The sequence below is a fragment of the Anomaloglossus baeobatrachus genome, chromosome 1 (assembly GCF_048569485.1).
Source record: "Anomaloglossus baeobatrachus isolate aAnoBae1 chromosome 1, aAnoBae1.hap1, whole genome shotgun sequence".
Taxonomy (NCBI): domain Eukaryota; kingdom Metazoa; phylum Chordata; class Amphibia; order Anura; family Aromobatidae; genus Anomaloglossus; species Anomaloglossus baeobatrachus.
The window spans coordinates 251,676,916-251,691,316 of record NC_134353.1 but is presented as its reverse complement, the minus strand read 5'-3'; the positions used below and the strand labels follow the sequence as shown (position 1 = coordinate 251,691,316).

Genomic DNA, 14,401 nt, shown 5'->3' with positions numbered 1-14,401 from the left:
AAGCATGGGACCAGAGAAGTATCAGGGAGCCAGCACTGGACCCAGTGAGGGTAAGTACCTGCTCAGTTTGTTATTTAATGTATTCTACACAGTTTGGGGACCACTTTATTGAAAGTGGACAACCCCCTTAATGGGGCTGTCCACTACTAGGACAACCTCTTCTCATTCCCCATGTGCGCCACATAACAATAACAAAGCCTATACTCAACTCCGGTGCCAGCAGGATTCCAGCTATGTTGGAACTTGTGTTCCTGAGGCCCACGTGACATTAGGCCTCGGCAATTAATCAGGGAACAATCAGCAGAGGTTTCTCCGGCCCTGTCTTTAGACAGTTAATTAATCAAGAGGAAGTGAGTGGCAGTCGCAGAGTTGACTTCCTTTTAATTAGTTAATCGTACAAAGGCGGGGAGAAGGTAGCTGATGGGGCTCGTGTGTCATAAAAATGTCATGTGAGCTCTGGAACGGTGTCAACATCAGAGGTGAGTATAGGCTTTGTTATTTTCATGGGGGCGCACATAGGGTATGAAAAGGGGTTGTCCAAGTAGTGTAGAACCCCTTTAACTCAAGGGGTTCAATAGTGAATCCACTTTCAGATATTCCAAAATCACAGCAGGTTACTTAAAGGGAATCTGTCAGCAGGTTTTTGCTACTTTATCTGAGAGCAGCATGTTGTAGGCAAAGAGATTCTGAAACTAATCATGTTTAACTTACATCACTGTGAGCAGCCATTCTGATTTTATCTAAGAATTGAGTGTAGAAGAGCTGCGAAAGCTGTCCCCACCCACACCAAGCTCTCTGTAGAGATTGTGCACTGACTATGAGGTGTCAATCACAGCAGGGGGCGTGTCTGACTGCTCTGCACTAGCCAAGGAGTCACACCAATGTTAATTACAGAGCAATAAACCTTTAGTTTAGATAAACAACAGCTTGCACACAGAAAAGAGAAGCATAGTTGTATTTTCTTTTTTAACTCTTGCAGCATTGTGTTCTCAGCTTACATTGCAAAATCTTAGTGACAGATTTGCTTTAATAACTTGCAACTCTTCTATGCAGGAATAAAATCATCATCCTATAAAAAAAGAAAAACCTGAATCGGCTTGCACTTTTTTTGTTTTCTATAGCATGATGTGATGGGAAAACAAGGCTGTATTTATTCCCACGTAGAAAACCTGACAAATTGATGAGTAACCCACAATGACATTGGGAAAAAGTAGACTCACTAAATACCTTACTCCCTTATAACTTACTGCCCCTTTATAGGCAGCATGGTGTCTAAGTGCAGTGTTTCTCAACTCCAGTCCTCAAGACGCATCAACAGATCATGTTTTCAGGTTTTCCTCAATATTAGACAAGGAATAATTCCATCATCTGTGCAACATTAATGAAAGCCTGAAAACCTGATTGAGGAAAACCTGAAAACATGATGGTGGGTCTTGAGGACTGGAGTTGAGAAACACTGGCTTAGTGGTTAGTGCTGATGCTCTGTACCAAATCCAACCAAGGACAACACCTCAATGCTTTTGTATGTTCTGTGTGGATTTCCCCTCACACTCCAAAGACATACTGGTAAGGAATTTGGGGGACAGTGATGATAATATTTGTAAAGTGCTCCAGAATATGATGATGCTCTACAAATTAATATTAATTGAGTTGTCCAGTATTTGAACAACCCCTACTCATTCCACATGTTTCCCCCATAAAAATGATTATAGTCAGCTCTGCTACCGCGCGGTTCCAGCAGTGTCAGGGCTCACATGACCTTGATATCCAGCTTCTCTGTCCCCACCTTTGGACAGCGTAATTAAGTAAGTAATGGTAAGTGAGAGCTGCAGCTGCTGCTCACGTCCGCTTGATTACTTAGCTGTTTGAAAGTGCGGACAAAGACATCGGCTCTGATTGGGTGCTGGGCTTGGGTGTCATACCAATGTCACGTGAGCATCGGGAACGCAAGTCCAACACTGCTGGATCTGCGCTGGAAGCGGAGGTGAAAATAAGCTTTTTATTTTTATGGGGCTAACATGGGGAATGAGAAAGGGCTGTCTTAGTGGTGGACAATGCCTTGAAAAAAGAAGGTCTACAGCTCCTACAATTCAGAAGCTTCACATATTTAACATTTTGTATAACCATTTGTGACAAATCAGGGTAAATTAGCTCATGTACTGGGATGTAACTATAGTGGGTGCAGCTGATTCAGTCACTTTTGGGACCTCATTGTATAGGGGGACCCAAAAGGTCAATATATGAAGACCAATTATATTAAAGATCCATAAAGCTGGAGGCTCTTTTGGAGATTTTGCATTGGGTCCCTTGAGCTTGAAGTCATAAAACTGCTCATGGAGGTCACTATTTTCTAGGTTAGATGAAGGACACATTAGATTTTCATTTAAAGCTGGCAAAACCAGCCTTATTTTCTTGTACACAGCAAAATAAGTCAAGACTGTGCAAAAATATCCTTTGACTAGCTAGCCTATGATGATACATGACCGCACCTCATCTGCAATGTCTAGAATGCTATTGCTCACCACTTCAAAAACACCATCGACCATACCAATCCTCAAGGAATGGTAATAATGACGGCTCCTACAAGCTCACCCCAAAATTGGAGCCAATAAATGAGTATGTATCACCTTTGTGAAGGAGTTTTCTCATCTGATCCTAACAAGTCCCTGAAGTGTCCTGGATGGAATTGAAGTAGTGTGTTCTCTTTCCACATCAGATTCTGGTCCCTTTCTAGGTTCTTCAAACACCAGAGGTAAAAGAAAGCCATTTTCTCTAATATACCATATCCATTTTGTGTCCAAACACACAATCCCTGTAATTGTTCTGTTACACATTACAGTTGAATCTAAGTTTAACCATCAGAGTTGACTTTTACAAAGCTTTATTATAAGTAGTCAGATTTTACTGTATTTTATCATCAACACCAAAAACACAACCAATATTTGAGAATAAATACACTTGAATGTAAATCACTGACAAATTATGCGATTTGCATAAAAATAACTTTTATTAAATATAAAACATTAAAAAGCATAGACAAGATGTCTCTAGCAAACAGACCCCTCAAAGGGTAAATATGTATAAAAAATTATTATGTTGGGAACACCAAGTCAGAGAGTCATATAAAAGTCACCCCGTATAGAGAAAATTATAGTATATATATATGGATTAAGAGTACAAAATAGTGACACAAGTGTGCAGTTATAAAGATTTAATGGCTACAATAAATCATAAGAAAACATAATCACAATAATATACTTACAGGGGAACAGTAAACAAAGGTAATGGCGTCCCACACCCTTTCCAACTGGAAGAAGCGCTACAAGTGCGAAACGTGCGTTGGAGAGGGTGTGGGACGCCATTACCTTTGTTTACTGTTCCTCTGTAGGTATATTATTGTGATTATGTTTTCTTATGATTTATGCTCCTGGGGACAGACTGAAATTCAGCTTAATGTGTACACAAAAGGCAAATACAGCATTAACTCCGGAGGGTCTGGAGCACAAATTCATTTTATGAGCCCACTCATAGGACACATGCATTAATTACTTCAAGGATCTTCCTGCATTTCTATACAGGCGATTAATTTTCCCTAACTGCCCAGGAAGGACAGGATATTCCTACCCTGAACTCCACTGTGGAGGGAACAGGAAAAACCTCACCGTATTGCCACTTTTTTTTTTATTTCTGGACGAACGTCTTTATACATATGCCTATGAGTAAGGAGGCTACTGTCAGGTAATAATTAAAGAAACCCCCCCAAAAAACACTTTTCTTCATAGTAATTTAGCGATTAATGTGATCAAGGTCCTGGAGGACCGAAACGTTAATTGTCTCAAGTGTCACATGTCTTTCAATTGTTGCTATCTTGCCTTCTGTATTAAAAATCTATTAGCATTGAGAAAAAGAGTTCTATCTTTATTCATTCTTGCCCATTGAGAGTGCAGTGTTATATTTATATATGATTTTTCAGGGATTTTTGATCCTCTTACACTAGCACCTCCCCCATTCTTCTAATTCTAAGGGGTACTATGCATACTACGACATCGCAAGCCGATGCTTGCGATGCCGAGCGCGATAGTCCCCGCCCCCGTCGCACATACGATATTGTGTTATAGCTGCCGTAGCGAACATTATCGCTACGGCAGCTTCACACGGACTTACCTGCCCTGCGACGTCGCTCTGGCTGGCGAACCGCCTCCTTACTAAGGGGGCGGGTTGTGCGGCATCACAGCGACGTCACACGGCAGGCGCACAATAGAAGCGGAGGGGCGGAGATGAGTGGGACGTAAACATCCCGCCCACCCCCTTCCTTCCGCATAGCCGGCGTGAGCCGCAGGACGCAGGTAGGAGATGTTCCTTGCTCCTGTGGCTTCTCACACAGTGATGTGTGCTGCCGCAGGAACGAGGAACAACATCGTAACATCGGTCCTTCCGAAATTATGGAAATGACCGATGTGGAGACACGGGGCTCAGTGGGTGCTCTCGTCCGCTGAACCAGCCAACTTCTAGAAAGACAGCGTGGCTCAGGGCTCATCCCAACTGAACGCACGACCTCCTTAACCGTGGGCGGAACACTACTCAGACAACACAGGGTGAGGGAATCACAATATTAAGACTTTATTGGATCCCCAAAATATTAACGGCACATAACACATAACCAGCAAAACACACAAATGTAACAGGCAACAGAGTCTCACCCTTCCGCTGGCTCACCAGGGATTTAGAATGTCCATGCCTCAGAGGTTCCAGGGCTATTTACTCTAATCCAGCAGCACCCCGCTTTCGGCGGTCAGGAATAACGCCAGATTTAGGAAGCTGGCTGAGGTCTGTAAAGTCTGTACCAGGTGACTGGATTGACCCAACCTGTGTTTCCTCCTTAAGTAGTCTCTGGTTTGAAGTAATGTAGCCAAGTGTTCCTCTAGTCGGAGCCAAAGTCCCTAGACCGAGTCCACAAGGTATCCTGATCCTCTAGCCAGCTCCTAAGAGCTTAGACTGGATCATGCAAAATCCATCAACCATCTGGTGTCTCCAAGAAGTCACCTTTTATAGCCATAGCATTCCCTTAGTATATACTGTGCCCTTATCGGATTGGTTGTACAAGGTTGCTTCTCTTATTGGATGAATTTCAAGCTGCATGGATAATGTTTATTTAAATGGTGTGGATAGAAAGACTGAGGATATCTACATGTGGTCTGGAATGCACAGACTAGACAATGGTCACTGAGGTAATTTACATTAGATTAGCAATACACAACTACATTACAATGAATGCTCAGAGGGTTTGGTCCCAAACAATAGTTTAGCAAACATGAGTTAACACACAGAAGAACAATACGTCTGGCTGAATTTTAAGAAACTTTAACCCATGCGAGGCATTGGGTGTCTGTTACGGGGGGCTGTCTGATAATAAAACCCAAAGGAATATCAGACAGTCAGGGTCCACCGTGCAAAGACTCTGCTGCAGACTATGGCAGAGGATAAGGGGTATATAAGTGTGCCACTGTAAATAGTAATAGCACAAGTGCAGAGTACAATACCTCTGTTAAACTCACAGAGGAATATAATTAGGAAATAAAGCAATTCCTCCCTTACTTGGAGGGTGTGTGGTATTGTCTCTGTTAATGGTCACAGAGACAAAAGCAGTGAGTGTGAAATGGCACCTACCTAGGTCCGTTCCTCTAGCGGTGCCAGGAGACGGACAGCAGCGTAAGCCGCACAAAGCTCCTACCTGCGTTCGCTCCACTAGTGTGCGAGGACACAAACCACTAGATATGGCACCTGCCTAGGTCCGCTCTTCTAGTGGTGCAAAAGAGACGGACAGCAGCATAAGCCGCACAAAGCTCCTACCTATTTTTGCTCCACTAGTGTGCAACTGCCAGACGCAGAATAAGGAACGTTACCCTAGTGGCAACGTCCACCTACGAGTAGAATCACAAGGCCCAGCCGGACCATGTGCCTCAGGCACCTGCCTATGTCTGCTCCACTAAGATGTAAGGATACGGACCGCAGCCGAAGCTGTAAGGTATAAGAACGCTACCCTGCCGGTAGCGCTCACCTAGCATAGACAGAGAGATGCCTAGAGGGACGTGCACAGAGCGTCTACTCTCATGCATGAACCAAGAGGACTGAGTGCCGGGCGGCGTGCGTCAGGGTCTTATATAGACTCTGTGCCTCATCCAAGATGGAGAACACCAGAACCAATCCGCTGCCAGAATGACAGCAATGACGTCACGCTGGCCTATCACCGAGCAAAGCGTCACAAGCACATGACCAGCGACCAATCGGCATAGAAGGTGACAGAGACATGTGACCATGTGTCACAAGCACATGACCAGCGGCCAATCAGCTTAGAAGGTGTCAGAGACATGTGACCTCGTGTCAGCGATGATGTCACCCGCACATGTGCAATGGCTCCAAGATAGGACTTAGTCTCCAGCGCTTGCACATGTGCAGTAGCAAGAAATCCGAACATAGTCTCCAGTGCCACAGCAACCGTAACAGTGTCCATGTCGTCACAACCGACGTTACACCGATGATATGATTTCAACGCTTTTGCGCTTGTTAATTGTATCAAAAACGATTTACACACTCTGATATCGACAGCGACGCCAGATGTGCATCACTTTCGATTTGACCCCACCGACATCGCAGCTGCGATGTCGTAGTGCGCAAAGTACCCCTAAGTGTGTGCACACTATTTTCTTATTTTTCATAATGAAATATCGGCAAAAAAATAAAACCAAATAAAGAAATAAAATGCCCTTGGCACACATTAAGTAAAAATTAAAAAAAGTTTTTTTTTCATATAAAATACATTTCATTACATAAATAACAAAACCCACATACATTAGGTATCTACATTACCATAATAACCCAGAGAATTATTTCCACCTGTTATTTAAAGTGGAACACGAACAGTGAAAAATAAACCAAACAATCTAAACCAAAAAATTCCATTGTCTATATTTGCATTGCAAAAAAAAAAATATAAAGAACCCGGTAATTTATTTATACCCTAAAACCCTGCTAAACATAACACAATTTGCCTCCTTTAGCCATGTCAGATAAAATATGTAAAAACAGTTATAGCTGAGAGGCAAAAAGAATACATTTGGACAAGCACTGAGGCCCTTTCTGACCTGGTCAATAAGAAGTTAATTTCCAAAAATTCAACAAATAATTAATGAAATAATTGTTTTTACTTGGTAGTATCTATCTCGGGAAAGGAGAAAGGGCCAGAACTTCATGGGACTTGTAGTACCACGGCTGCTATAGAGAGTGCTTAAAGAGCTTCTGTAGCTATGACCGGGCAGACTGGAAGAGACCAGGAGGACAGAGAGAAGCAGGAGACGACCGGTTGGAGCTGGTGAGACAGAGGAGAACATGCTAGCTGAGGTCAAGCCTAACTGTTCCCACATTTCCAGCACAGTCGGGGTGCAGAGCCCTCGGTTAGGGAAACCTTCATGGACTCTAATAAATCTGAAGGGGATGGGGATTCCAAGTCCCATCACCCACTACCCATTTTCCCGAAGCACGGTGGCATATATAGGATATAGCATCCGGGGTCAGGGCCACAGCTGGATCCACATTGGACCCGTGTCACCTGCAAATGGGACGGGACACTTAACACCGACGGCGGGGTCCCCAAATTGCTTCAGGCCATGGGGAATCTCGTGTCAGCGCAGAGGAGGAAGGTCTTATATGCTCCACAACACTGGTGGTGACCTCTGATTCATCCGGGATCGGCTGGTGCCCAGCACGGCGGTGACCAGTACCCTGAGGGAAGCATCATAAGAACTGTGAGTAAAAGACCTGTACCCCCAACTGTTGCCTCAGTCCCTTACTACCGATACCCCGCGCTTCGGCGCCAATGGCCCTTCTCCCCTGTCCCAACCGTTTCCCCCTGGGGCTCGCTCCACATGTGGGGAGCTGGACTATCTGAGCTGCATCAACATCAGCCCTGGGGGAGAGCCACATCTCGCAGTGGCGGCTGAATCCCTTGACGCACACCACGGGTGGAACAGCAAAGCAAACCCCCATCCCCCATTACCGGGATACCATTCTTTAATGACACCGACGGGGCCGGTCAGGCCAGTCACAGCAACCCCAAAATACCACTGGCCCAGTGACGGGTGAGCTCTGAGGCCCCGGGGTGCCGCATAAGAAGCAAAGTCTGCAGTCACTTGTATCACACACTGTCACGATTCAACATCATCAACAATCTCTCATTATAGGGGTTGTTCGGTGTAAGAAGCAAAGTGTGCAGTCACTTGCATTGCACACTGTCACGATTCAGCATCATCTCCAACAATCTCTCATTATAGGCTTTGTTTGGTGTAAGAAGCAAAGTCTGTAGTCACTTGCATCACACATTGTCACGATTCAGCACCATCTCCAACAATCTCTCATTATAGGCTTTGTTTGGTGTAAGCAGCAAAGTCTGTAGTCACTTGCATCACACACTGTCACGATTCAGCACCATCTCCAACAATCTCTCATTATAGGGATTGTTTAGTGTAAGAAGCAAAGTCTGCAGTCACTTGCATCACACACTGTAAAGATTCGGCACCATCTCCAACAATCTCTCATTAAGGGGGTTGTGCAGTGTTAAAAGTAAAGTCTGCAGTCACTCGCATCGCTCACTGTCATGATTCAGCACCATCTCCAATAATCTCTCATTATAGAGGTTGTTCAGTGTAAGAAGCAAAATCTGCAGTCACTCGCATCACACACTGTCACAATTCAGCATCATCTCTAATTATCTCTCACTATAAGGGTTGTTCAGTGTAAGAAGCAAAGACTGTAGTCACTCGCAACGCTCACTGTCACGTTTCAGCACCATCGCCAACAATCTCTCATTAAAGGGATTTTTGCGGTCTACAAAGTCTGCAGTCACTCGCATCACACACTGTCATGATTCAGCACCATCTCCAACAATCTCACAATAGGGGTTGTTCAGTCTAAAGGCCGCTTTACATGCAGCGAAATCGCTAGCAATGTCGCTAGGGTTAGCACCCGCCCCGTTGTTCGTGCATCACGGGCAAATCGCTGTCCGTGGTGAACAATATCGCCGATACGCGTCACACCAACTTACCTTCTTAACGATGTCACTGTGGCCGCCGAACAAACTCTTTTTTAAGGGGTGGTTCGTTCAGCGTCACAGCGACGTCACACAGCGGGCCACCAATAGAAGCAGAGGGGCGGAGAGCAGCCGCATGAACGTCACTCCCACCTCGTTGCCGGAGGATGCAGGTACGCTATTGTTCGTCGTTACCGGGGTGTCACACGTAGCGATGTGTGCTGCCTCAGGAACGACGAACAACCTGCATACCAAATGAGCAATGTTTTTTGGGAAACGAACGACGTGTCAACAACTAACGATTTTGGGCACTTTTCGGATCGTTAGTGGTCGCTGGTAAGCGTCACACACAACGACGTCGCTAACAAGGCTGGCTGTGCGTCACAAATTCTGTGACCCCAGCGATATCTCGTTAACGATGTCGCTGCGTGTAAAGCGGCCTTTAGAAGCAAAGACTGCAGTCAATCACATCGCTCACTGTCACGATTCAGCACCATCTCCAACAATCTCCCATTTAGGGTTGTTCGGTGTAAGAAACAAAGTCTGCAGTCACTCGCATCTCTCACTGTCCAGATTTGACAGTCTGCTATCACATAGAGTAACGGCAGGTTTTGCTTCTTACACCGGTCTTCTTAGGAAAGCAGATTAAGAACTATTACTAGTGCATGAAGACAAGTTGTATTCCTTTCTTTCAAAATTCTTAATAAAAAGAGGTTTTTGTAAATTGTCATACTGATATATACTGTATATAATTTTACTTTCCACTAAAATGCACAAACCAATTGATTGAAACACAAAATACCGAGATGTATAGATAGGCAGGATAATAGAAGAATAGACTGAAAAATAGTATCATGTATAGAACCAGAAGACAATTGGAACTTCTTATGGAGTCATAAAAAGAAAGAAATCATTTATGTGGAAGCATAAAGGTTTATAATATCAGATAATTTTAATAGTAGAAACAATAAATATATATTTTTATCAAAACTTGAAGCTTAGTTATTAAACGTTCAACCTTCAATAATGAGTGCACAAAAACACAAGGCAAAGATACTCATCTTAATTCATCACTGCGTAAGCGAAAAGCAGCCCAAGAAAAGCAGCAGCACATGTCCAGCAGAGGGCGGCAGTGCTAGCTGTACCTTCATACAGTGCCTCATATAGATAAAGACAGGAGATAAGAGGACTGACACATTGCAGACCCTCCAGAGCGCTCATTTAGCTAAGTTTAAGACATCCAAAGGGACAAATGTTGTTTTTCTCCAACTAGCTGCTTAAGATTTTCGAGATTAATAGTATGACATATTCAACCTGCCCCATACGATGCTATATTAATAGAACTTATGGCCTGAATACATGCAAAAACAAAGCATAAAAAATGCGCATAGATAAAGAACAAGGAAGAAAAATATGTATTTAATAAAAGTATATAATATCACACAACAAATGTATAGAATATGCATTTGTCTTGACACCATATGCGTTATATGATATACTGCCCTGTAGAATATAAGGGCACGGCCTTCTCCTTTCTGTACCAGACTGTCATTGTTAGTTTATTCACTCAGATTTGGAAATGCAAACCCCCATGGACTCAATAAAATACTACTACTACTACTACTACTACTACTACTAATAATAATAATAATATACGTAAATAGGGACACAGAAAATGCTCAATATAAAAAATGAATGTTGGTACCTCCTTGGTGCGAGCTGATCCGCCATCACTCCTTATTCCCGCAAAGGAAAGTTGAATAGTTTATCTCACCATCACATGCCATGGAGAGAAGGGTGACGTGATCCTTACGTCAGTAACAGAAACTGGAATGGACTCTGAGAACATTGGGCTGATGGCAGCTATAAGGCAGGGGCGGAGATACCATTGGTGCAACCTCTGCAGCCGCATGGGGGGCCACTGAGGTAAAGAAGCCCACGTCACCTGCAAAGAAGAAGCTTCTGTCACAGGAACATGATTGGACTGCAAGGGCCCATATTCTGTCCCTGCAGGGGCCGCTTCTGTGTCCGCCCCTGCTGTGAGGACTATGGCCAGCACTTTACACAAGGACGCCGACCCAGCACGGCAGTGGAAAATTCACCCAGTGGCTATGGAGCTCTGTGTATTGTGGGAACAATGCCGATATTAATGACGGACATTATAAGACACGAATACTAGTCAGGCACAAACACATTTACATAAAAAGTGACAATATCGGCTCCTGATTGTGTAAGGATTAAAACACGAATGATGGTATAACCTATCCTATCTAGAGGTGGAGCAGATGACGTATAGATCTGACCCGACTACCTCTATACACAGCAGGCGCTCAATGGTTGTGGTCTGAGACAGTGAGAACTGAAACGTCTGAAGAGGTTATAACACTCAAGGATAGTCCACTGCTCAGAGACCTTATGGCTCTAGATTATGTAGTGAAATTAACTATTCCCAGCAAACTTCACCCTGACACACAATACATTCAATCATTTACAAGAAATCCATGCATATAATAAATTCATGGACTTTGGTGAGGAATCCTGAAAGTTATAAAGTAATTTTAGACCCAGCATCACATATAATCCAGATGTCGTCTACTTGGTTGATGAACACATCCACCTTTGGCGAGAAGAGCGGCTGGCAAACGTATTATATTCAGGTCCCATCAGTAGTTTTCTACATACACCAATAAGCATAGATATTTAGGAAAGAAGCAAGTATCAGAGCATGCCTGGCACACGCCATGGGGAGATGAAAGTTACAGAGTATCTGTAAATATTATCATCAAACATTACACCTGAGCGTGTATAGATATACTAACACACACTTACACACACACACACACACACATTATATTTATATATATATATATGTATGTGTGCGTGTGTGTTATATATATATATATATATATATATATATATATATATATAAAATGAAGCTGCTCTCTTTATCTATATCCTGTATATATATATATATATATATATATATATATCTGTTCTATCTATATGTGTATGTGCACATACATATATATAATTGTTAGATCTATCCATATACATATAAATGTGAATATCTATATACATATCTATACGATATACCCATGCATATATAAATAAATATATATATACACATATATATACACACATATATATATATATATATATATGTATATACAAATATATATATATACACATATATACACACACATATATATATATATAAAAATATATACACACACATGCATGTGTATATATGTATGTATATATGTAAGTGTATATTTACGTATGTATAAACCTAAATATTTATCTGTACATACATTTATCCCGGTACACATATATATCTGATGATTTGTGGCTGCTTCTGGTATGATCATATGTCTATTAATGGCCAATTATATATATATATATATATATATATATATATATATATATATATTTGGCCATTAATAGACATATGATTATACCAGAAGCAGCCACATTTGACCTGATACATACAAGCATTGAATTACATATATGCATATACATAATAATCATTAATGAGGGTCCACGGCTTCCCATACTGATTATGACCATATGGAAATACATATGGCTACAGATATGATGATGCCCTTCATGGAATCGGAGGTATTTAAAGCAACAACTTTGCCTTTATGAACGCGATACATATGAAATATTGAATGTTATTAAACCCTGCATGCATGCCAGCATTGTATAGGACCTTCCAGGACGGTGTGGTGGTGGCTTGGGTGGGTGACGGCTGGGCATTATATACCTGGCTACTCCACTGCTTAGTGCCACATTTGTGACCATGACAAGATCAGGCATGGATCCTAAGCAGGTGTGCCTATCACAGCCTCTTACCTGGTGCCTGACACTTGAAAAAGCTACATGAAGGATATCTAATACCTTGTGGCATCATCTGATCGCCCTCCAGAATGGCACCTGCTATCTCATTCGGAATGCCCACTCCTGCCCAGCATTGGTGCCCAGTACATAGAGTGTGGAAGTTCCCCGATAAGTTACACATATAGCACGGGTGGCAGAGCAGCAGGTGATAATAGAGAGTATACTCACAGAGAATGGAGGTGGTAGCAGTCACTGTGGGACCCCCCGGCAATGAACGAGCTGCTCTCGGCAGGTAACACCAGCACTCCCCGGGGCTGTGGCAGTGGCGCCCACTGACCCCCGTTCCTTGCCAGCCATCCCCCCCGCTCCCCCAGCTCCGGGAAGCTGACCCTGCCAGATGGCAGCTCCTTGCATTTCCTGCCCTTCGTGGACATACAGGAATCCCCAGGGCGTCTGAGGTGGCTGAGGGCAGTGGCGGGGTCAGGTGTGTGCACGGCTCTGTACGGCTGGGCACCGAGCAGGGAACTGGGAGTGATGGTGATGGGAAGAAATGTACAAGTGCTGCCAGCTGCCCTCCTCCCGCCCCAGCTCTCCTCCCCTCCGCACTGGCCGCCCATCTATCCCATTACTGCCACCGTCACTACAAGTGGAGGACGGACCGGGCTACCGGGGATAAGGTCTCCGGTAATGAGTGCATGTGGCCAGGCAGCGTGGTGAGGAGATACGTGGGCACTGCCTGCAGGGCACAGACCGGACTATCCAGCATGGCTGTAATCTTGTAGAAGAGGTCACTGCCTGCAGGGGCACAGACCGGACTGTCCAGCATGGCTGTAGTCTAATATACGAGGGCACTGCCTGCAGGGCACAGACCGGACTGTCCAGCATGGCTGTAATCTTGTAGAAGAGGTCACTGCCTGCAGGGGCACAGACCGGACTGTCCAGTATGGCAGTAATCTTGTAGATGAGGGCACTGCCTGCAGGGGCACAGACCGGACTGTCCAGTATGGCAGTAATCTTGTAGATGAGGGCACTGCCTGCAGGGGCACAGACCGGACTGTCCAGTATGGCTGTAATCTTGTAGAAGAGGTCACTGCCTGCAGGGGCACAGACCGGACTGTCCAGTATGGCAGTAATCTTGTAGATGAGGGCACTGCCTGCAGGGCACAGACCGGACTGTCCAGCATGGCTGTAATCTTGTAGAAGAGGGCACTGCCTGCAGGGCACAGACCGGACTGTCCAGCATGGCTGTAATCTTGTAGAAGAGGTCACTGCCTGCAGGGCACAGACCGGACTGTCCAGTATGGCAGTAATCTTGTAGATGAGGGCACTGCCTGCAGGGGCACAGACCGGACTGTCCAGCATGGCTGTAATCTTGTAGATGAGGGCACTGCCTGCAGGGGCACAGACCGGACTGTCCAGCATGGCTGTAATCTTGTAGATGAGGGCACTGCCTGCAGGGGCACAGACCGGACTGTCCAG

General features: G+C 44.3%; 1 protein-coding gene across 3 annotated transcripts in view; it reads right to left on the bottom strand.

Moving 5' to 3' along the window:
* TRPC3 (transient receptor potential cation channel subfamily C member 3) overlaps positions 1-13,433 on the bottom strand; it is a 403,894-nt gene extending 390,461 nt beyond the window's left edge. The window contains exon 1 of one of the 3 annotated variants that reach the window (XM_075349076.1): positions 13,151-13,433. In XM_075349076.1, the coding sequence (XP_075205191.1) occupies positions 13,151-13,356 (206 nt within the window). In that variant the 5' untranslated portion in view covers positions 13,357-13,433. Of the gene's footprint in view, positions 1-10,787; positions 10,918-13,150 lie in introns of those variants that run through there. The other 2 variants (XM_075349096.1, XM_075349087.1) reach the window with 2 other exon arrangements.
* Positions 13,434-14,401: the final 968 nt, after the last annotated feature.